Source organism: Capra hircus, chromosome 3 (assembly GCF_001704415.2).
Source record: "Capra hircus breed San Clemente chromosome 3, ASM170441v1, whole genome shotgun sequence".
Lineage (NCBI taxonomy): Eukaryota > Metazoa > Chordata > Mammalia > Artiodactyla > Bovidae > Capra > Capra hircus.
This window is the reverse complement of record NC_030810.1, coordinates 5,440,475-5,463,013: the sequence shown is the minus strand read 5'-3', so window position 1 is coordinate 5,463,013 and position 22,539 is coordinate 5,440,475. Positions and strand designations below refer to the sequence as shown.

At 49.1% G+C, this 22,539-nt stretch overlaps 1 protein-coding gene across 9 annotated transcripts in view; it reads left to right on the top strand.

Annotated features, from left to right (window-relative positions):
* Positions 1-22,539, top strand: part of AGAP1 (ArfGAP with GTPase domain, ankyrin repeat and PH domain 1) — a 571,803-nt gene that overhangs the window by 269,118 nt on the left and 280,146 nt on the right. For all 9 annotated transcript variants that reach the window (XM_018040856.1, XM_018040848.1, XM_018040840.1 and 6 more), the window contains 3 exons: positions 11,010-11,137; positions 12,748-12,903; positions 20,225-20,317. In XM_018040856.1, the coding sequence (XP_017896345.1) occupies positions 11,010-11,137; positions 12,748-12,903; positions 20,225-20,317 (377 nt within the window). The remainder of the gene's footprint in view (positions 1-11,009; positions 11,138-12,747; positions 12,904-20,224; positions 20,318-22,539) is intronic.

Genomic DNA, 22,539 nt, shown 5'->3' with positions numbered 1-22,539 from the left:
ACCTTTTGGCCACTTCGAATCATCAAATGATGTGTAATCAGCCTAGAATTCAAACTCCCTTGAAAATATTAATCTTGGGTAAGGGTAGACAGGCCTCCCTGGTGGCTCAGTGGTAAGGAATCCACCTGACGGTGCAGGAGGCGCCTGGGTAGGCAAGATCCCCTGGAGAAGGAAATGGCAATCCACTCCAGCATTCTTGCCTGGAAAATCCCATGGACAGAGGAGCCTGGTGGGCTACAGTCCATGGGGTCACAAAGAGTCGGACAGGACTGAGCGACTACGCACCAAGGGTAGCTGTCAAACCAGACTGTCCCGGAGCCGGCGTCCTGAGTGAAGACCGTGGCGGCTCGGTCACAGCCCCCTACCCCACCCCTCATGGTGTCCACACACACCCCATGTGCTTCCTGTCTCCACTGCCCAGATAGAAGTCACCCGCCTCTTCTAAACCACGTGGACCTGGTGTCCTTTCAAAGCGTGGTTCTCGTCACTTGCTCACGACTAGTTTCGGCGGCTCCTGTTGTCTGAAGGACCCGGTCTACACACATCACTCTTCTTTGCATACGGGATTCTTACCTCTGTGTTTCCATTTTCCCTTCTAAGTTGCTTCTCTACCTCCCTCCTCTTGACGTCCCCACTCCGTCCCCACTGGTGAGCCATCATTTCATTTGTTGACCCGGATGGGGAGCAATGGTTGAAGGTCAGGTATGCATTGACCTTGGAAAGTAAGTGAAGCATCCTCTCTAGTGTTTCCAGAGGTGTCTGGAGGCCCGTGAAGCTGGCCCATCATCTTAGAACATGAGCTGACTGTCTTGCCAGCTGGCAGCAAGTGTGGTAGGATTTCCAGAGGTGTGTGGGCCAGGCATGGCTGTGGGTCCCTGTGGTTCACTAGTTGTCACCAGGCATCACACAGTCCAAGAGGCCTTCGAGGTAGCTCCTTCCGCACTCCCCACCTCCCTCTCTCTTTTTCCTTTTGCTGGTTTTTCTGGCATAGCTTCCTCTATACTTAAAACTTAGATTAGATGAAAACTCATCTAGGGGATGGGGATAGGATTACCAACAACACAGAATACCCCCCTTTAACGTTCATTAACTTTGAGAGTTGAGAAAAATTTCACTTCGAACTTTTTTTTAATTCCTAAGTCACAAATTCAGAACTACACGGATAATTTGGTAATTAATTTCTACTTAATTAACAGGATCGTTTAATGATCCCTCAAACTGTAATTTAAAACTGAGTTGAGACATTAGGGGACCTTTTATTTGTTACTGGAAAATTTACAACCCCTGGTGGTTTTCATTATTTGTTCAGAATTTGCCTGGTAAGCCCTCCAAGGTTCTAACAGAAGAGCCTTTCAATGCAAAGGCAGTCAATGTTACCTCTGGGTGGTAGCACCAAAGATAGAAATAAGACAATGGCATAAACTGCAGCCATGAAATTAAAAGACGCTTGCTCCTTGGAAGGAAAGCTATGACCAACCTAGACAGCGTATTAAAAAGCAGAGACATCACTTTGCTGACAAAGGTCCATGTAGTCAAAACTATGGGATTTCCAGTGTTTACGTACAGATGTGAGAGTCGGACCATAAGGAAGACGGAGTGCCAAAGAATGAATCTGCCACGGGCGTACATGTGTCCCCCCGTCAGAAGACAAGTGGATGAGGAAGTTGTGGTACATACACAATGGAGTATTACTCAGCTATGAAAAAGGGATGCATTTGAGTCAGTTCTAATGAGGTGCATGAAACTGGAGCCTGTTATGCAGAGTGAAGCAAATCAGAAACACCAGTTCTGCATGTTAACGGATATATGTGGGCTTTAGAAAGATGGCGACGCTGGTCCTAGATGCAGAGCAGCAAAAGGGCTGCGTTCCTACTGTCTTGTTTCTCCCCCACAAGCCCATCACTGTGTCGGCAGGTTTGGATTTGCTGTTTGCTGTCTACGCTCAGTCAGCCTTCCTCGTGCCTTGTCTGCTCACGTATCCTGTGACTTCACTTCTAAGTTTATTTTTGTCGTGAGCTCATGATCAGTGGTCTTTGTCTCAGGGAATTCTGAGGCCTGGATTAAGAGCACCTCTTCCCGAGATATTTCTGTTTGACTTCAGTCTGGCTCTTGCATGAAGGTGCGGTTCCCTGATGGCTCAGAGGGTAAAGCATCTGCCTGCAAGGCGGGAGACCTGGGTTCGATCCCTGGGTCAGGAAGATCCCACTCCAGTACTCTTGCCTGGAGAATCCCATGGACAGAGGAGCCTGGTGGGCTACAGTCCGTGGGGTCGCAGAGAGTCGGACACGACTGAGCGACTTCACTTTCCCTTTCAGTCTGGCTCTTGCATGAAGGTGTGGTTCAGACTAACTTCTGCACCACAAAACTGAGACAAAATCAGCCCCGAAACTCACATAAGTCTGGCCTGTTCTTATGAAGTCTGGGGAGTATCCCTGTAAGCAGGACCAAAGAATTGATGCTTTTCAACTGTGGTGCTGGAGAAGATTCTTGAGAGTCCCTTGGAATGCAAGTAACTCAAACCAGGCAATCCTAAAGAAAATCAACCCCAAATATTCATTGGAAGGACTGATGCTGAAGCTGAAGCTCCAGTACTTTGGCCACCTGATGCGAAGAGCTGACTCATTGGAAAAGACCCTGAAGCTGGGAAAGACTGAGGGCAGGAGGAGAAGGGGAAGGCAGAGGATGAAATGGCTGGATGGCATCACCGACTCGAAGGACAAGAATCTGAGCCAGCTCTGAGAAATGGTGAAGGACGGGGAAGCCTGGCATGCTGCACCCCATGGGGTCACAAAGAGGCAGACATGACTGAGCTACTGAACAACAACAGCAATGAACCCCCAACCTCAAACTGTGCTTTTGAAATATTTTTGCGGAGTAAAAATTAGAGTCTCACACTGATTTTTAAAACAATTTTTTAATTGAAGGATAATCTCACGCTAGTTGGTTTTTATAAGTGTGCCTGTTATAAACATTGAAACAGTCCCGTAATAGATGTATCATTCATACTTCAATTCCCATCTAACACTGTTCACTCAGCGCTCTCACCCTTCCTGGTCTCCACAGCCTGCGTCCAGCTTTTCCCAGTAGCCGAAGACCGCCCCCTGGCTCAGGTGTGGCCGGGTTCACACTCGGTCTCCAGTCGCACCCGACGGCGGCTCCGGGATGTCGGTCAGCTGTTCCTGCTCGTGCAGTGCTGTGCTGGGCTGCAGCCCCCGGCTCCCCGGGCCCCCGACTCACCCGCTCCCCAGCGCAGCCCAGAAACGGGGGCCACGCTGCTCCTACAGCAGTGTCCACACCGCGGGGGCTGCCGTTGCTCACAGGGTGGTGGTGGGGGACATCTGAGAGCAGAGCCTTACACACCTGGTTGAAGAGTTAAGTCTCCTGCACACTTGGGAACTGGGGAAAGGCAGGTGAGGGGGTTGCCTGATGGAGAAGCCGCTGTTCCCCTGGGACCTGGACAGGGAGCTGGTGGGGTTGTAGGATCTCGTAAGTAGAGTGAAGAACAGATGGGGCAGGAGGGGCCGCCCAGCCCAGTGTTTGAGCGGTTCTCAGTGCTCCGGTCTCCACTGGAACCTTGGAGCTCTGGTTGAGGTGCCAAGGACATTGCTCCCGGCTTGGAGCTCCGAGAGGTGAGAGACCAGGTCACACACCCGTCCCCTGCCCTCCCTTCCTTCTCTGGGTCCCAAGGTGGTGCTTCCAACATTCCTGTTAATTGATCGATTCCAGTAAATCGTTCAAAGGAGAGAAGATATCTTGTGGATTACATTTGCTAACACTCATTGAACTATGCCAAAAATGTCATCATGGCTAATGAAATTTTAAAAAGCTTAAGTGCTTAACTGTGGTGTTGGAGAAGACTCTCGAGAATCCCTTGGACTGCAAGGAGATCCAACCAGTTCATCCCAAAGGAAATCAGTCCTGAGTGTTCATTGGAAGGACTGATGTTGAAGCTGAAACTCCAATCCTTTGGCCACCTGACGCGAAGAGCTGACTCATTTGAAAAGTCCCTGATGCTGGGAAAGATGGAGGGCAGGAGGAGAAGGGGATGACAGAGGATGAGATGGTTGGATGGCATCACCGACTCAATGGACATGAGTTTGGGTAGGCTCCGGGAGTTGGTGATGGACAGGAAGGCATGGCGTGCTGCAGTCCATGAGATCGCAAAGAGTCGGACACGACTGAGCAACTGAACTGAATTAGTGCTTAACTATGGATGTTGCAGACATCGGGTGGTGCCGTTCAAGGGGAGTGTTAGAGGCACCCCTGGCCAGGGACCTCGTCCAGTAAGTAGAGAGCTTGAGGCCAGGACCTGGTGTGAGTGATCATGTGTTGGTTGGGGAGGAGCAGTTCCTATGCCCAGGCACTAGGGATTCAGGGCTGAGAACTAGAATTGCAACCTTCAGCATGGCCCTGACTGCTGTGCCCCTGTGTGTGTGTGTGTGTGTGTGTGTGTGTGTGTGTGCGCGTGTGTGTGTGCGCGTGTGTGTCTGTGTATGTAAACATGCATTGGTGCTCAGTCAAGGCCCAGGTAAAACACTAGCACCCGTGGGCATTTGGGGTGCAGGGTCCCCCTGGAGGAACCTCATGCTTAGAGAGGACAGCTTACCTAGGAGAGGTGACGCTCGTGGTACGGATTCTGAGGAGGAGCTGACTGTGAGGTCTGGGCCGTGGTGCCCGCTTGTGTAGCGTGTTATGTGAGGTGTGGTGGGTTCTGTGTGGCATGGCAGTGGCCGCGAGGCTGGAAGGTGGTCGCGTCAAGTTGGGATTGCCTCCTGTCCCCTCTGGGGTTCTGAGTCAATTAAGAGGTAAGATCACCGAGGGTCAGATGATTCCTTGTTATGGGTAAAGCTGTACCAGGCAATAACGCTTATCTGGGTTTTCTTCTGTGAAAACCAGAACCAGACTGACTTGGTTCCAGCCAGCGGGGGAGCTCTCGCCTTGCCCCCAAGCTCCGAGCACACGGCTCCCGATTGCAGGGGTGGAGAAGGGACAGCCTGTCCCAAGCTGGCGGCCACTTCAGTCACTTAAGTGGGTCGGGCCTTCGCAGGAGGGCTTGGGAATAGGTCAAAAGAGGTGCGGCTGTGGGTTCCTGGCTCAGTGGGAAGTAATAACGGGAGTGGAGAGCCCCCCGCTCCTCCACGTAGAAGAGCCCTGTTTTGCTGATAACTTTCAGCTCTGACATCGGTGTGGTCACGGGGCGTGTCTCAGGCCTATTAGTGGAAGCGGGCGGGGGAGAGCCACACGAGGCCACCTGCAGCGTGTTCTGTGGGCGGCAGTAATGCTGGAGACGGCAGTGATGGGGGACGGCCTCGGAGGCCGCCTGAGGAGTCGGCCATAGGTGGGTGGAGGTAGGGTCCAAGCAGTGGTCGTGAAAATGAATTTACGAGAAATTCCGGTGAAAGAATCCATCTCTTCCGCCTCCTCTGTCCCTGCCCTGGCGTCGCAAGTGACGGTCCAGTTAGAGCTGGGAGATGGCTTGAGACCCAGGCTGGACCACGTGGATGTCAGGGTGCATCCAGAGCAGGGGGTGTGGAGTCAGTCGTTGGATCCACGGTCCCCGAAGCAGGAAGGACGCGGAGCAAGGCTGCGTGGATTCGGGAGCCCTTGGCCGGAAGAAAAAACGGCCAAAGAAGGAAGCCTCGAAGCACCCAACATCCATCAAAGGAGACCGCACAAGAGGTTCTGCCAGAGAGGAGCCCTCAAGAGTCGGTGTCAGGGGAGGAGGAGCAGTCAGTGGTGCCCAGGGCCGCCCAGAGGTCAAGCAGGAGGTGACCGGGCCTCCAGCTGGTCACCAGCAACCTTGGCAATGGCAGGTTCCAACCAAGGGCACAGAGACGGAAGCCGGGTTGCGGTGGTCAGCACAAGGGAGGGGGCGTCAGGGAGAGTCTGTGCGGGCACAGGGCAGAAGGGTACACAGGCCTGTCCTGGGAGTGCCGGGGTCTGGCGGGGCGGTGTTGCGAGCACTCCTGGAGGCAGACGGGCTGCGTCTGCACCCCTGATCTGCCGATGGCTCCCCCGCCTCGTTTTCCCCCATCTGCGAAATGGGACTGTGAGGGTTAAATGGGTTAGTAGATAGGATGTTCAGGGCTTCCCTGGTGACCCAGCGGTAAAGAATCCTCCTGCCAATGCAGGAGACCCAGGTTCTGTCCCTGGGTTGGGAAGATCCCCTGGAGAAGGGAAATGGCAACCCGCTCCAGTATTCTTGCCTGGAGAGTCCCATGGACAGAAGAGCCTGGCAGGCTACAGTCCACGGGGCTGCAGAGTCAGAGATGATTTAGGGACTAAACAGCAGCGGACAGGATGCGCGTGACCTCCTGGCCCGTTGTTCAGGTGTAAGGGTCAAAGGTGGTGGGGGAGGGAGAGAAGGGGGAGGGGGGAGGAGAGGAGGATGCCCCCCCAGATCCTGGTGAGCGGTGGACCTGACTCCCTTGGGGGGACCAGACTCATTCTTTCTGCTCCTCCTTCAGTGCGAATGATTTGAGAACCAGGAGAAGCAGAAATTGGGCATTAGGCCAGGTTTTAATGAGGTCTTATTTGGGAGCTATCCGAGAGTCTTATTTTTACACACTAATTAAAGGGTGTCATTTATCATCTCTCCAATAGAAAATTCAGAATCTGTGGAGAAAGTAAATGTATAACTCGCTTTTTCTGCTTGCTTCAGTTCTTGAATCAACTTCTTTTTAATTGAAGAAGGGAAATATATTTATGAAAGTATAATCAAGGGCACAACTGAAAAATAAAGATCTCAAGGTCATCACGCAGGTCGAGAAGGGGCCACTGGCAGCCCACAGTAAGCCACTCAGGCCTCTCCCAGGCCGTGGAAGTTGCTTCCTTATTTTTGAAGTTTCTACAGTGAGATTATGGCTACATTTAAAGGGTATCTATCACCCAAATAAAACTTCAAAATTGTGGAGTGAATGATACTTATTCACTCATTTGTTTATATTTGAGTGTATTTAATATTTTTTCCCTTCCTTCCAGTTTTACTGAGCTGTAACTGACACACCATATAAGGTGCATAGTGCAGTGATTCAACTTGCATCATGAAATGATATCACAGTAAGTTTAGTGAACATCCACCATCTCATATAGATAAAAAATTAAAGAAATGGAAACGTATCTTCCTTTGATGAGAGCTCCTAGAATTTACTCTGTTAATAACTTCCATCTGTAACAAGAGCAGTGTTGATTATGTTTATCACGTGTGTATTAGTCCCTAGGAAGCGACTTTTCAGACAGAGCCAAGCACTACTGTCAGAATACCAGGTTAATGAAACTGGTTAGCGTCTGGCGCCGTGCTGCTGTGCATGCAGTCGCAGAGAGTCAGACACAGCTCAGCAACTGAACAGCAACACCACCTGGAAAAGGAGCAGACATTTTCAGGGTCTGCCCTCGACAGCAGTTCAGACTTGGGCTTAGCTCCTGTGGCAGCTTTATACAAAAGCATGGCACCGAAACTGGCGAAACATCACAGCTTGATGATAAAGAGTCCAGATCCTTTTAAGTCAGCTCAAGTGACTGTGTTTCTGTTTTATTCATTCATTACATCATGAGAAACACTGGACTGGAAGAAACACAAGCTGGAATCAAGATTGCCGGGAGAAATATCAATAACCTCAGATATGCAGATGACACCACCCTTATGGCAGAAAGTGAAGAGGAACTAAAAAGCCTCTTGATGAAAGTGAAAGAGGAGAACGAAAAAGTTGGCTTAAAGCTCAACATTCAGAAAACGAAGATCATGGCATTCGGTCCCATCACTTCATGGGAAATAGATGGGGAAACAGTGGAAACAGTGGCAGACTTTATTTTGGGGGGCTCCAAAATCACTGCAGATGGTGATTGCAGCCATGAAATTAAAAGACGCTTACTCCTTGGAAGGAAAGTTATGACCAACCTAGATAGTATATTCAAAAGCAGAGACATTACTTTGCCGACTAAGGTCCGTCTAGTCAAGGCTATGGTTTTTCCAGTGGTCATGTATGGATGTGAGAGTTGGACTCTGAAGAAGGCTGAGCACTGAAGAATTGATGCTTTTGAACTGTGGTGTTGGAGAAGACTCTTGAGAATCCCTTGGACTGCAAGGAGATCCAACCAGTCCTTTCTGAAGGAGATCAACCTTGGGATTTCTTTGGAAGGAATGATGCTAAAGCTGAAACTCCAGTACTTTGGCCACCTCATGCGAAGAGTTGACTCACTGGAAAAGACTCTGATGCTGGGAGGAATTGGGGGCAGGAGGAGAAGGGGACGACTGAGGATGAGATGGCTGGATGGCATCACTGACTCAATGGACGTGAGTCTGAGTGAACTCCTGGAGGTGGTGATGGACAGGGAGGCCTGGCGTGCTGCGATTCATGGGGTTGCAAAGAGTTGGACATGACTGAGTGACTGAACTGAACTGAACTGCATGTATTTATGTAAAATATGTAACATTCACTTGTGGAGTGATTAAATGCTGGCAAAAACTCAGTGATTCTAAAGATTGCCCAGCCAGTGTAATCTGAGGGGTAAGTAAGATTCATGTTTTAAGTCGACTGACCTTTAAATGTTCTGGACAGCAGGCGCAGTTGATGACTATAGTTACAGAACAGAGCCTCCCTGCTCTGGGACCCCATTTCCCTTGAGCTGCTACTGGGGAGGGCGCCTCATCCACGCACACGGCCCAGCCCAGCTCTGTGGCCACAGTGGGCAGGAGGCTTTTCCCTGTGAAAAAGAAGGTGGCTCAGCCTTACAGAACAGTCGCTGTGTCTCCTCGTCCTCCTTGAGTCAGACACTCCCATTGCTCCCGACGAAGTGTCCCCCACTGTTATGGGTTATCCTGTATTTCTGATGCAGGATATGTGTTTTAGTACCAAATATTTGTAACTCACTTCCTTGCTTCCATTTGTGGGTAGACATAAAAATAATGGTGAAATAAAACAAATAGGATTAAACGTTCTAGTTAGGCTTAAAAGAATGCTGTGAGTTATTAGAGGCTGTGACTTCATATTCTGTTATAAATGTGGCGAAGCAGTAATTCCATGGACAGAAGAACCTTAGTACTTAGCGTGTGGTTGATGCTTTGCACGGCCCTTTTGGTCCCCATGTGGGAGTCTTAATGAGTAAAGGTTCTCTCTGCCCGTGGACTTGCTCTTTCTAGCCTCCGTGTGGGGAGGAGAGAAAATTCTTTTCCATTCGGAATGTCATAAAATGAGGATTTTAGTAATGTATTTGACTTGTTTTAGAAAGTTTCTCAACTCTCCCCCTTAGAGTATACAACACTTACCGAGAATGTCTATAGAGTTGTCCAAATAGTCTTGCCCTGCTTAATTCTGATGTTCATGCTTTTCCATGAGATTGAAGATACAATCCTGTATGGCCATCCAACTGCATAGTACCTCTGAGGTCAGGAGGAGGACAGAAATGCATTAGAGTTGATCATCAAGATAAAAGAGGTTCTTACTTTTGTGTTTTTAATGGAAGTAGATTGGCAGTCACCCTGACAACCGTGATTGTAAGTGATTTAACTTCTGGTCTTGGAATCTCAGCTCACCTATACAGCACTTGCTGCTGGAATCTGTTCTTGGGTTTTAGTTTCGAGTTCACATAATGATTTTTGAAATATTCTGATGTGCATCTTCAAAGACCCCAGATCAATACGCCAATGGCTTTGAAATGACAAAGTGTTGCGATATTCCTCTGTAATTTAAACATGATTAGCTGATGAAGGTTATGATCAATACACTATGGGAAGATAAATTAATTGATATCATCCTTTCAGGATGATAAGAGGCCTATTGGAGGTGGGATGTAACTAATGAGGCTGCTGTTTCATCTCTGTGAGCCATTTTTTATATATTGCATTTTCACTTAATCATATTTATACTATCATTCATTTACATGAAAGCCGTAAGCTGTGGACAAATCAGCTCCTTATTAACATTGCATTCATTTGGACAAGAAATGATCCGCGGCCACTGTGTGTGCTCCCGTGTCATAACCTGCTGCTGGGGACATTGTGTTCCTTTGCATGGGTGTCTTTAAAAATAGCCACTCTCTGGGCAAAGGCAAGGATTGAATGTCATTGAACTTAATTACAGCTCGTCCCCAAAGACACACATCTATTCAAATAAAACCTGCAGTTACTCTCTTGTAGTGACACCTATTGGTGTAGGAAGAGTTTTCTAATCCTTGACTTCCTTTCTAATTAAATCCAGTATGCCTTATCAGCCAGCCTATTTGCCAGAAGTTATGACTGGTGGAATTTAGATTTGTATTGATTAAGATAAACTCTCAATGTGTGTAGCTGTATATTTAAATTTAAAAAAAAAATCTTTGAGATAATTACATGTCCTTGAATATAATTCTATGCAGTCGCTTGTAGAGTTGAGAGTAATTCTTTAGGCTATGCAAAAAAAAAAAAAAAAAAGATAAGTAAAATAGATTTTTTGGTTTCCGAAAGGATTTGGTTTAAATTCCCCTGTCTTATTTAGGATGATTTTTGCTGCAAGTAATTGGGGGAAAAATCATTAGAATGATTTAAACAAGATAGATGTGTATTTTTTGTGGCTTGCCTATAAAGCTTCTGAGGCAGTCTGCACAGGGCTGGCAAGGGCTCATGTCCCATCAAGTGTGGCTTCCACCTCCCCAAGGTCACTGCCAGGGCTGCAGCCAACATATGTGCCTTTTATGCAGCCAGAAGGAAAAGGTCATGAGGAAGAAATAGGCCAAAGGCATCTCTCTTGAGGGTGCATCTGGGATGCTGCTGCGTGACCCTCCTGCTGACATCCTATTGGCCAGAACTTGGTCATGTGGCCACATGTAGCTGGGGGACAGGAGGATGGACCAGGGGAAGCCCCAGGGAGTGGTGTGCCTCTCCTGGTGGTCCTGTGCCCCACTGAAAGTTGGGGAATTATGTTAACTGTAGGCCCAGGGGACAGTGGGTGATGGGGACGGACCTGGGCCTCTGCCATGTGCCCTGGGTTTGGAGAGCAGCCTCGCAGAGACCTCCTCTGTCTCCTTGCCCACAGTTGCCCAGAAGATTGTTGCCACGAGGAAGAAGCAGCAGCTGTCCATAGGTCCCTGCAAGTCCCTCCCCAACTCGCCCAGCCACTCGTCCGTCTGCTCCGCGCAGGTGTCCGCCGTGCACATCAGCCAGGTATGTCGGGCCCCTGGGAGGCTGGGCTGGAAGGCAGGCGCGAGCCCGGGAGGACTCGCCTGCCAAAGAGGGTGCCCAGCCAGCTCCAAGGTGGATTTCCTGTTTGTTTCAACTTAGCAAATAACAGCGTGTCTGTAACTGACATAACCTTTCCTCCAGAAGCTGCTGGGCCCGGTGGTTTTTATGGGAATCAATCTTTAATGCTCCCGCCTCCACGCTGTCTCTGCTGTTGATTTAAACAACCCCGAGTTGGTCCTTGCTCTCGTCTGCTTGTAGGCTGAGCAGTTGTAGGTAAATCTCATTGGCTCATCCCACAATATGCTTCAAGATGGTAGCAGTTCTGGGTTAGAGTCCGCTTTTCCCTTATGCCCTATGGAAACTGGTAACTTTTTTTTAAGTCTTTGTTGAATGCTACAATAATGCTTCCCCTGTTTTGTATTTTGGGGGGTGAGTTTTTTGCCACGTGTGTGCATGTCGGAACTTAGCTTCTCGAAGAAGGATTGAACCTGCACCTCTGCACCGGAAGCTGAAGTCTTAAGCTCTGGACCGCCAGAGAAGTCCCACTAGTATCTTTCTATTGGAACATTTTGCTGTTTATTTGGAAGCAAATCATATATAAGTCACTTTGAGGAACCTAACCAAAATCCCAGAGAGGAACTGTTGGCTTGTCCTTGCCTGCTGTCCTGTCTTCAGTTTACATTTCTCAGACAGGTATTATGTTGATAACTTTTTAAACAGATTTAGTGAGAAGGTTAGGCATCCTCCGTTTGGTTCCTTGAGGAGAAGGGAAGTGCGTTTACAGTAGGGCCCTACAAAGGTACTATCAAGGTACTGTCAAGGTACCATCAAGGCTGTTAACGTCCCCACCACTGGCATCTGTAATTCTCTCTGAATTTTGAAGTATCTTCCAGATGCATCCACATTTCCAAGAGGTCATTTTCTTTTTTTAAAACTAATTTTTTTTTGGGGGGGGAATTTTTATTTACAGTGTTGCATTGGTTTCTGCTGTACAGCAGAGTGTCATTTATACATGTATTGATACATATGTCCCTTCTCTCAGATTCTTTTTCCAGATAGGCCATTACAGAGTATTGAGTATTATTCCTTGTGCTATGCAGCAGGTCCCTGTTAGTCATCTTTTTTATATATAGTAGTGTGTATATGTCAATCCCAGTCTCCAGATTATCCCTCTAAGAGGTCATTTTCAAAATGTGAGTTCTGGTCCTCTGGGGCACAACTTTGCTCTTTGTGCCTCTAATCTAGCTCAGTGAAGGGACCACGGAAACCACTCAGTTCAACCAGTCCCTTCCTTTTTCAGAGGAAATAGAAAATAATTACATTTTCACTCTCAAGAAAATTTAAATGAAAGAGACTTCCCTGCCTTCAGTCCCTTTTCTTAGCTGAAATGACGCTGAGCTGATCGCTCTCTTCTAGAAGGACACCAAGCGTCCTTTATGCCGATGCCACCAGCCAGTGGGAGAGGCTGGCCCACCCATCCGGCTGCACCTGCTGCGTGTGACTTGCTGGCCCGTGGGTTATGGTCCCACACAGGTGGTGAGTGAGGCTCCCAGAGGGGTCCCTAACACAGCCTTGGCTTCGGATCGTTGCAGACGAGTAATGGCGGCGGGAGCCTGAGCGACTACTCCTCCTCCGTGCCGTCCACGCCGAGCACCAGCCAGAAGGAGCTCCGCATCGACGTGCCGCCCGCGGCCAACACGCCCACGCCCGTCCGCAAGCAGTCCAAGCGCCGGTCCAACCTCTTCACCGTGAGTGTCCCCCAGGGCTTGGAGCGTGGGTCCCGAGACGGTCACCGAGTGGTCCTCTGGCCGCCAGGTGGTCAGGGACGGGTGTCGTGTCCGAACCAAATAAGCAGGAAGGGCGCTGAGTTCCATGGGTGTCTCAGAATATTGTGGGAAGCCGAGGTGCAGGTGCTGAGCAAGCTGGGACTTGCTCAGTTGCAGGGAGTCAGAAACGAAGAGCCAGGGGTTTGGATAAAGGGGTCCCTGGTCCTGCGACTCTCTTGGTCTCCCGTTAGATGCACACTCTGCCAGGATTCCCCACACGTGTGCATCCAGCCTTCGAGATGAGATGGGTAAGCCCTATAGGTGGACAAACCCCCTGCTCCTTAGGCTGCGGCCCTGAGGACTTCCTCAGGGTCTGTAGAGGCTCACGGACACGAGCCTGTGACCTTGAAATTTTCTTCAGAACCATTTGCAGGGCTCTGGTGGACATCAGCTCTCAGGGCTCGAGTTTATGAGCTTGGAATCTGTGAGTGGGAATCAAGCGTGTGTAGTTTTTTAAAAGCTCCCTGAGCGGTTGGGCTGTCCCGTTAACAGCAGAGGACACAAAGGCGCAGCCACCCTGTCCATTCCCTTACACACAGCAGGCATTACCAATCAATGGTGGAGAAGGCTTTGCAGCTGAGCCCAGAACTCCAGACTCAGAACTCAGGGCACAGCTACTGCCATGCATGGCTGGAGTCATTTGACTTGAGAAGAACACTTTCCCTCCTGGGACTAGGTCTGTGCATTACGAGTTATACAAGCTTTCAGACCAAGGCTTCTCATCCAGATGCTTTTGCTCTGCCAGAAATTTAGCAGTTTCTGGAGAAGGTCTGAGTTGTCTCAGCTGGGGGTGGGGGTGGGGGGTGGGCGTGGTCATGCAGAGTTCTAGTCTGGGTGCCAGCCACAGAGGCGTTCAACATTCCACAGTGCACAGGCCAGCTGCACAAAGAGGATGTCTCCAGTGTCCAGTGTCTTATCTTAGAAACGGAAATTTGACTTGTCTTAGAAAGTTACTCAACTCTACCATATAGCGTCAGGGTGCCCTGTTTCCAGCCGTGTGATTTTTCCTCTTGGTTGTTGTCTGGGTCGGGAAGATCCCCCTGGAGAAAGGGGAATGGGCAAACCCCACTCCCAGTATATTCTTTGCCTGGAGAATCCCCATGGACAGAGGGTCTGTTTGGCCAAACAGGCACAACCACTTCCTCCTCACAGCTGTTACCTTCCCTGGCTCCTTGCCCCATGCCGTGCGAGTTCTGGCAGGCGCTGCTGTTGGAGGGCCAGAGTGAGGATCAGACAGGCTCAGGCCCTGGTCTCCACTGCCTGGGGCTGTGTGACCTTGGGCAAGGAGCTCAACCTCTCTGAACCGGAAACAACAGTAGTTGCAGAGAGGTTGCTAGGAAGATTCCCTGTAGGGGTGACGAGTCCTTTGCTTTCATTTTTATCTCACCACCCCACTGTTATGGAGTGACACAAAAGTGGCTGTAGATCGGGAGGGAGGTGCTTAGGTGTGTGCAAAATACAGGTACATACCTGCTGTGCTTAAAGGCACCCACTGCAAGATGCTGTACTGTGGGATTTCTTCAGACACGCTGAGAATAGCAGCAGTCACCTAACAGCACTCGTGGCTTATCCATCCACCTGTCACACGTGTGCACACCCAGGTGGGGGCTTCCAGGTGAGGCGGGGTCACCTCGGAGAACAGGCTGTGGATCGACCCAGGGCTCCATGGACCTGAGGAGGAGCCCGCTGCTGAAGGCGCAGAGAGGGCACGTGGGCCGTGAGCGGGACACCGGCATAGCGGGGAGGAGGGGCCCTGGAATGTGGGTCAGGGCATCTTCTGTGTGTTTGCCACTTCTTCTAGGGCAAGGCGGGAGGATGGGACACCCAGGCTCATGACACCTCTTCAGCGTCACCTTTCTCAGTCATTGGCTTTGGTCTGTCTTCAAGGCAAGAGGCGAGAAGCTGGGAAGTCTCTTTGAAATGGGGCTGCTCCAGCACATTCCATCCCACACCTATATGGGCACCGCTGGGGTCTGAAGGTGCTGGAAAGTAGTGTCCTGAGCCCTGCCCACTGGGTACCTGCCAAGGGGGACACATTTGAGGCAGGAAGCAGATGAACAGTAACTCGGGTGATAAGCCTGCCCTTCCCTGCCACTGTCTGCACGGCCAGATTTGTTTTCCATCAGGCGTGGGTGTCGTCAGAGTCAACCTGGGTTCAAGAGGAGGTGGACTGGGATGGGGGTGCTGCCTGCCCAGAGGAGAGCAAAGGGATGGGACCTCCACCCCTGCACAGTTGGAGCCGTGCACACATGTATACACCGAGTCCAGGCGCCCAGACAGCGGCTAGCTGTCCAGGCCGGGTGGGGCAGGGCCAGAACCAGTGCAGACCCATCCTTATGGTGACTGGAAATCCCCATTGATCATGTCGTAATTACTGCAGCTGGTGATGGAGGCGAGGGCCTGCCTGTGAACCAGGGCGGGATCGAGGCTTGGTCTCTCCGTGTTGGAAAGCGGCCTGAGAGTAAACCCTTTCAGAAGCTGAATCCATTGCACTGTGTCACTAGTGGGAACAGGAATTGGGGTCGTGAAGAAGCTACCTTCACGGCAGGTTTGCATCATGGCGTTGAAGGAGAAGACTGAAAACCTGTATCTTCATCACTGCCAGCTTTGACACCGAACAAAGCGCCGGCGCTGATGGTGATGGTGACGGGTGGGCGTTGCACGCTGAAGATCTCAGAAGTGATAACTCCACTAGATGTCAGTGTCACCCAGGGAATGACAAGAGGCAAATTGATTTCGAAATCGTGGCCAATTAAGAAACTAGATTCTCCTTGTTACCGGTTTGCTCCGATTCTTAAATATGTAAAATGTCATAGCCTCCTCATCCCTGGCGATTGTTAGTAATCACTGGCTTCAATTAGCGAAAAGTGTATTTATTGAAAAATGTGTATTAGGAGGATGGAAGTGCCCTACATCGACCAGTCTTAGTGAGTGAAAACCCACTCAGGCTGGGACGGTAATGCCCAGATGAAGGAGCTTCATCTTCCTTACTTAGGAAATCCTCCTAAAGAGGCCAGCATTAATTAAGTAGTACACACACCAGTCTGCAAACACCGTGCTTATAAATCTTATAAAGTGACCTGTAGTGTGCCACCCTGGGCTAACATTCTTCAGTCCCAGAGGCTTCTGTCTGTATACACACACATGCAAAAGTAAGCCAAAATCTGAGCAAAAATAAATCACACACACACCTTTTACGAAAGACTACGAACTTGCAGATCCTCCTCTAGTAGCAAGTTTTCTGTTCTGTTGGCAGTAGGAACCATCAGTCACTAATTAAAAAGCTGAATGATATCGTATCTTGCTTATTTCTTTGAAAAAAAAAATATTTTTGAAAAAAATATTTAAAGGCTATATCCATCGAATTCCTGGTTCTGTAATATATGTCCTTAGGATGAGTAGTTTCATAGCCCGGATTTATTAACATGTGGTTCAAATATTTTACTAGGAAGTATTTTCAAACATACAGGAATTTAAAAACACATGCATGTACTCACCCTGCAGCTCATAGACTGCGCACATTTCCTTGCCACTGCTGCTGCTACTTCTGCTAGAAATAGCCCCGTCATAGATGAAGAGTGCACCTCCAGAATATCCATCCCCCTCCCCCCCACGCCCCCATCTGGGGATCGGCATCCCTTTGGATGCAGTGTCTGTTATCTGTGTGCACGGCTTAAACGCACTCCTCTACGTGTGCGCAAATTGTCTGGTGGACCATTTATAATCCTGATGGCACTTACGTGCTTATTTCTCAAAGCTTGCCATATAATGCCGACACCCCAGAACAGAGCCAAGCATACCCAGTAACCAAAGATTGTGAAAAGCCATTACCCAGTTCATAGAGACTCTCTGTAAAAAATAAGGCAGCGGAATTGATAGTATAAATAGACCTGTTTGAATGGTATTTTGTCTTCAGAGGGCAGGGAGCAAGGATCCTCTGACAGTGTGCCCCAGCAGTCTTGGACTCCCTCATCGGTTGGAGAGGGGAAGGCGGGTCTCGGTGTGATAACGAGGGCGCTTGGCCGTGCTGCTCCTTGTTCTCAGGAGCAGGCCGCTGGTGGGGTGCCCCTCACAGCTTCCTTTATCACCCGAGGGGCAGCTGAACGTGTCTCTGACGGAGGGGGTGATTAGGTTTATCCTGGCCTTCCTTTCTGCTGTGTTCACTGTGCGCAGAGGCTCTGCGGTCGCTGTCCCGGCTCCCCGTGGCTTTCTGTGTTGGGTGTGATAAACTGCTGTTAGGGTTCTGGTGGTGTTCCAGGCGGGTGCCTTGCACACTCACTCCTGGACCCCCAGCAGCGGCACCCAGGGCCGCTCTGGATCTGACGCTTTCGCCGAGCCATTTGAGTGGCGTTGTGAGGCTGTGCTGTGGGTGGTGTAGTCTCGGGGCTGGCAGAAGTAACCGGAGGCCTCCCTGGGAATCTGCGTGCTGCGGTGTTTCATGTCCAACGGGTTTGGTTTAGTTTGGCTGTTGGATTTCCATTTTATGATATATATCACAGACTGCTATACCAAAACTCACTGTAGGATGGAGAGACAGTAAACCCTTCTGCCTAACAAACTATCACCACTCTGTCCATGAAGCTTTAGTTTGATGGTTCTCTCCACCCAAGTGTGTGAGTCATCGGGAATTTCTGCTACATTTTGGCAGGGAAGTTTCCCCTCAGTTTCCCCCTCATTCATCTCAGGGTATGCGATCAGAAGTGGAGTTTAGTTCCTGATCATGCTTCCTGTGGAATCTGGAATTCTCTGACGACAGAGTGGCTATGGAGACAGATGTGCTGCCTTGAGGAAGATGTTAATTTTTTTTTTAATGTTTGTTTTGTTAATTATTTTGATTAATAGAGAATAATGAAGACAGATTTCCATATTTAGAAATTCAGAATTCTCAAAATTCCAAAGTAACATTAGTGGTCTCTATTGATTTGAAACAATTTTAAATGTCATCCCTGTGAGCTTCGAATCTCATTTACAGATAGAAACCTCAAATTCCAGGTTTCTCATGAACTGAGACACAGGGAAAAGAGAACTTATGTAAGAGCTGTTACATAGCTCTTACCGCAGGTTATTAATTAAATGGTTAATTAATTAAAGAGAAAAGTGAGCCCCTAATTCTTTAAAGTTCATGACAAGGAATTGATAAATCTCTATTTATTTCCCACCAAGCCCAAAGGTTAAACATTACATTTTACATTCTTCCACAACTTTCTGTGTGTAACTTGTTCCGTTTCCTGGTACCTCATTCCAAGCTTCTAGCATCCTAAAGAATCAAGGCACAGTGCCTGGCTCTTAGTAGGTGCTCAGTAAATGATGTCAGCTTCTTAGCATCATCAGAGAAGCCTGTCTTCTGTGGAGCCCGTGGGCTCATTGCAGTCCCTGATCTGGGTTTACGTCATGGGAACTTTTCTCCTCATACCCCATGACATCACTCCGTTTAATATTAAAAATATATATATACACATATATCAGCAGCGCCATGTCACACCCTTTAAAACCGGATTTCATTAGCTTCTCATTGCCGCACTGGACACCACGAAGTCTGCTCATTTCATATATCATCTCAGATTTGAAAAGCACATGAAAATGTTTCTCCATTTTCAATATTGCGTGAGTAATGTTCCCATTGAAAAGTAATGGAGTGGAGTTGTCACTTGTCAGCACAGTTATTAAGGAGGACGAGTCTCAGATCTTTCTCTCATAATAAAATAAATCTGTCAGAAAATCATCGTGCTCACAGTTTCTCATGCCATCAAGCGATGGAGACTTAGCTGTGGTTGCTCCTTCAATGTCCCCAGGTCATGGTGTCCTGGGGTGGCTTCCCTGGGGCCCCCGTTGACACCCTCCCTGCTGGCCGCCCTCCTCCTGGGCATGCATGCACATCGATATTGCCAAGAAAACTGTCAGGAACTTGGCAAACAAAGCCGCTCATTTTCCCCCAAAGTACTGATGTTTTACCCCCAAAGATATCTTCAACTTTCTTTCCCCTTGGTTATTTTCTGTGGTATATTAGCACTAGTTTAACTTTGAATTCGCTCTTTTCTGACTCTCCAGAAGCAATAAAAAGGAACATTAATGGCAGCTCAATATGAATTAGGAGTATCCCGTTGAATTGCACAGCTGAGACGTTAATAGAATTTTTAAAATCCTTCAGATGTTAATTAAATATATACATTTATGTCACAGGTTTCCCAAACAAGCAGCGAGGAGTCCTTTTCTCCTCGGCTGGATTTAACTGCAGCTTCGGAATGTGTTTTCCTGTTGGGCGTTACTTTCCTGTATGGTCCATTGGCTTCTCGTAATTGAATTTTGAACTTCTTTACAAAAGAATTAAAAGATGATTTTGCAGTGGAAAAGTGGGAAGGAAAGTTTAGAAAATTTCCTGTAACGTGATGGCTCGGTGACGATGGACGCCCAGCAGTCAGTTCCTGGGATATGTGTGCGTGCACATGGGTACACATACAGCTCATCCATGTGGGTACATGCACAGCTCATACCTGGGGGTACACGCACAGCTGGTACATGTGGGTACACACACAGCTCGTACATGGGGGTACACACACAGCTGGTACATGTGGGTACACTCACAGCTCATCCATGTGGGTACACACACAGCTGGTACACATGGGTACACACACAGCTGGTACATGTGGGTACACACACACCTCATACTTGGTACATGCACAGCTGGTACATGTAGGTACATGCACAGCTCATACATGGGGGTACACGCACAGCTCATCCATGTGGGTACATACACAGCTGGTACACGCAGGTACACGCACAGCTGGTACATGTGGGTACATGCATAGCTCATACGTGGGGGTGCATGCACAGCTGGTACACGTGGGTACATGCACAGCTCATACATGGGGTACATGCACAGTTGGTACACGTGGATACATGCACAGCTGGTACATGTGGGTACACGCACAGCTCTTACATGGGGTACACAGCTGGTACATGTGTGTACATGCACAGCTTGTACATGTGGGTACATGCACAGCTCATACATGTGGGTACACGCACAGCTCATACATGGGGGTACACACACAGCTCATCCATGTGGGTACATACACAGCTGGTACACATGGATACATGCACAGCTCGTACACGTGGGTACACACACGGCTTGTGAGGGCTTCTTCAGGGCTTGTGTATTTTGCAAAAGCTATGCAGGTGGGCTTCACCTCCCCAATCTGTGAACCGCAGACCTTCCCCAAATGCTAACTTTATTTTTGCTTTTCAGTCTCGGAAAGGGAGTGACCCAGACAAAGAGAAGAAAGGCCTGGAGAGTCGGGCGGACAGCATCGGGAGCGGTCGAGCCATCCCAATTAAACAGGTAACGCGGCTCCCCCCCCTGCCCGGCCCTGTAGCCGGAGACACACCCGGGCCTCTCCTCACCGTGAGGCTGGCTCGCGCGCCAAGGTTTGTTTGATGTGCTCCGCTGATGAATGTAGAAGTCACTCACTTGACATCAATTAGAAGAGGTTCCTGTGTGTATTAAAATAGGATCATTAGAATAAGAAGAGGGGAAATGTGACAACAGACCTAATGAAGTGCAGTCTGCCCGCCTGCATATGGAGTGCGTTTCGAGACCGCGCTGGCTTCAAAGGCTGCCTTTGTAGCGCGGCTTTGATTGGGCCGCTGGCCGCCAGGCAACAGGGGTAAATCAGATCCCCGTACAAGAGCCCCTTGTGATCACAGGAATAGCCCGACGTGGCCCTAATTTGCTCTCGCAGACGGACATCTGAACACGGTTTCAGGCTGGCTTGTAACAACGAGGCAATTAGTTGTGATAATCATAGCCGGTGTGTCAGCTGTGTGCTCTTGTTTGTAATTTGCTAATGAAGGAATTGTAACTTTGATTAGGTTCAGTTTCATTTAGACCTTATTATATAAAGGAACATTTACAGCTGTAATGTGGGGCCTTAATTAAACTTCCTCATTACACAACAGGACTCGAACGCAGGCATTTGTTTTGGCCTATGTCGCTAGCCTGGAATCGGTTTTCATTAGCCCAGAAGCCGGGTACCAAATGACTTTATGTCTCAAGGAAAAGGGGAATTCACAAGACCTATTTGGCTGTGATAGTTCCCAGGGAAATGAAATGAAAGTGTTCAGCCCAGCAGCACGGCTTTTGGAAACGCCGTCTCTTAGTTTGCTGAAGAAGGCCGGTTGGTTTCGAGTGTTTTCTGCTTAAGGAGAGGAGGAGTCAGTGGGCAGGATGACAGCTCTGTCCCCGCACTTGTACCTGGACAGGTTCATGAATCCTGTAGGCGCTCGTGTTGGCATTGGCCACCCTTCAGGAGGGCTAGAGTCTTTCCACTTGAAACAGGTAGCCTCCGGCTTCACTTGGGGACGGGGCAGTTTCTGCATGCAGGTGTGGGGCGGGCCCCAGCATCACAGGTGAGACAGAGGCGGAAGTCCACAGGGTTTCACAAGACCCCTTCAGAGACCGGGGAACTGATGTGTATGCTGGCGCGGAGAGCCGCTGAGAGCAGTCTCCTTCCCTCCTGCTGTTCGCCTTTTTGTTTTTAATTGAAGTATAGTCGATTTACAATGCTGTGTTTAATTTCTGCTGTACATCAGAGTGACTTAATTATATGTGTGTGTGTATATATATGTCTGTACATATACGTACGCATACATTCATATGTATTTATGGGGTGTGTTTATGGGGCTTCGCAGGTGGCGCTAGTGGTAAAGAACCCACCTGCCAATGCAGGAGATATAAGAAACTCGGGTTCGATCCTTGGGTCGGGGAGATCTCCTGGAGGAGGAAATGGCAACTCATTCCAAAATCCTTGCTTGGAGAATTCCATAGACAGAGGAGCCTGGGGGGCTGCAGAGCCTGGGGTCGCAGAGTTGGAGCGACTGAAGTGCTGAGCACGCCGCTATATGCATAGTGAGCCCTTGGTGCATGAAGTACCCCCTCTGTCTGTGGAGTTCTCCAGACGGGATTGGAGTGGGCTGCCATTTCCTCCTCCCGGAAATCTTCCGACCCAGGGATCGAACCCGAGTTTCTTACGTCCCTTTCACTGGCAGGTAGGTTCTCTACCATTAGCACCCCCTGGAAAGCCCCATAAACACACCCCCCTGACAGACACACACATATATATACACACGTGTGTATATATACATATGTATATATTTGTCTGTGTTTTTTTCCACGTGGGTTTCTCACAGGATACTGAACCCAGCTCCCTGCGCTCCGCAGCAGGGCCCTGTTGTTGATCTGTCCCGTGTGTAATCAGTTGTGTCTGCTAACCCCATACCCTCGGTCGTTCACTCGCACCCCCTCCACTCTCCCCTTGGCACGTCTGTCCTCTGTGTCTGTGAATCTGGTTTTGACTGCTCCTAAAGGCTTTCTCTCTTGTAGAGATGTAGGCACAGTTGCTTACTCTTCGTGCAATTACTGATCGATATAAACCTAACTCTCCACATAAGGTAATTTTAATGTGTAATTTTCAATCTGTTGATGCTCTTTCAACTAGAATTGGGAAGATCACTGAACTCTTTCCCTCTCATTTAAAGTATCCATCCTGGGACATTTCCTTTTGG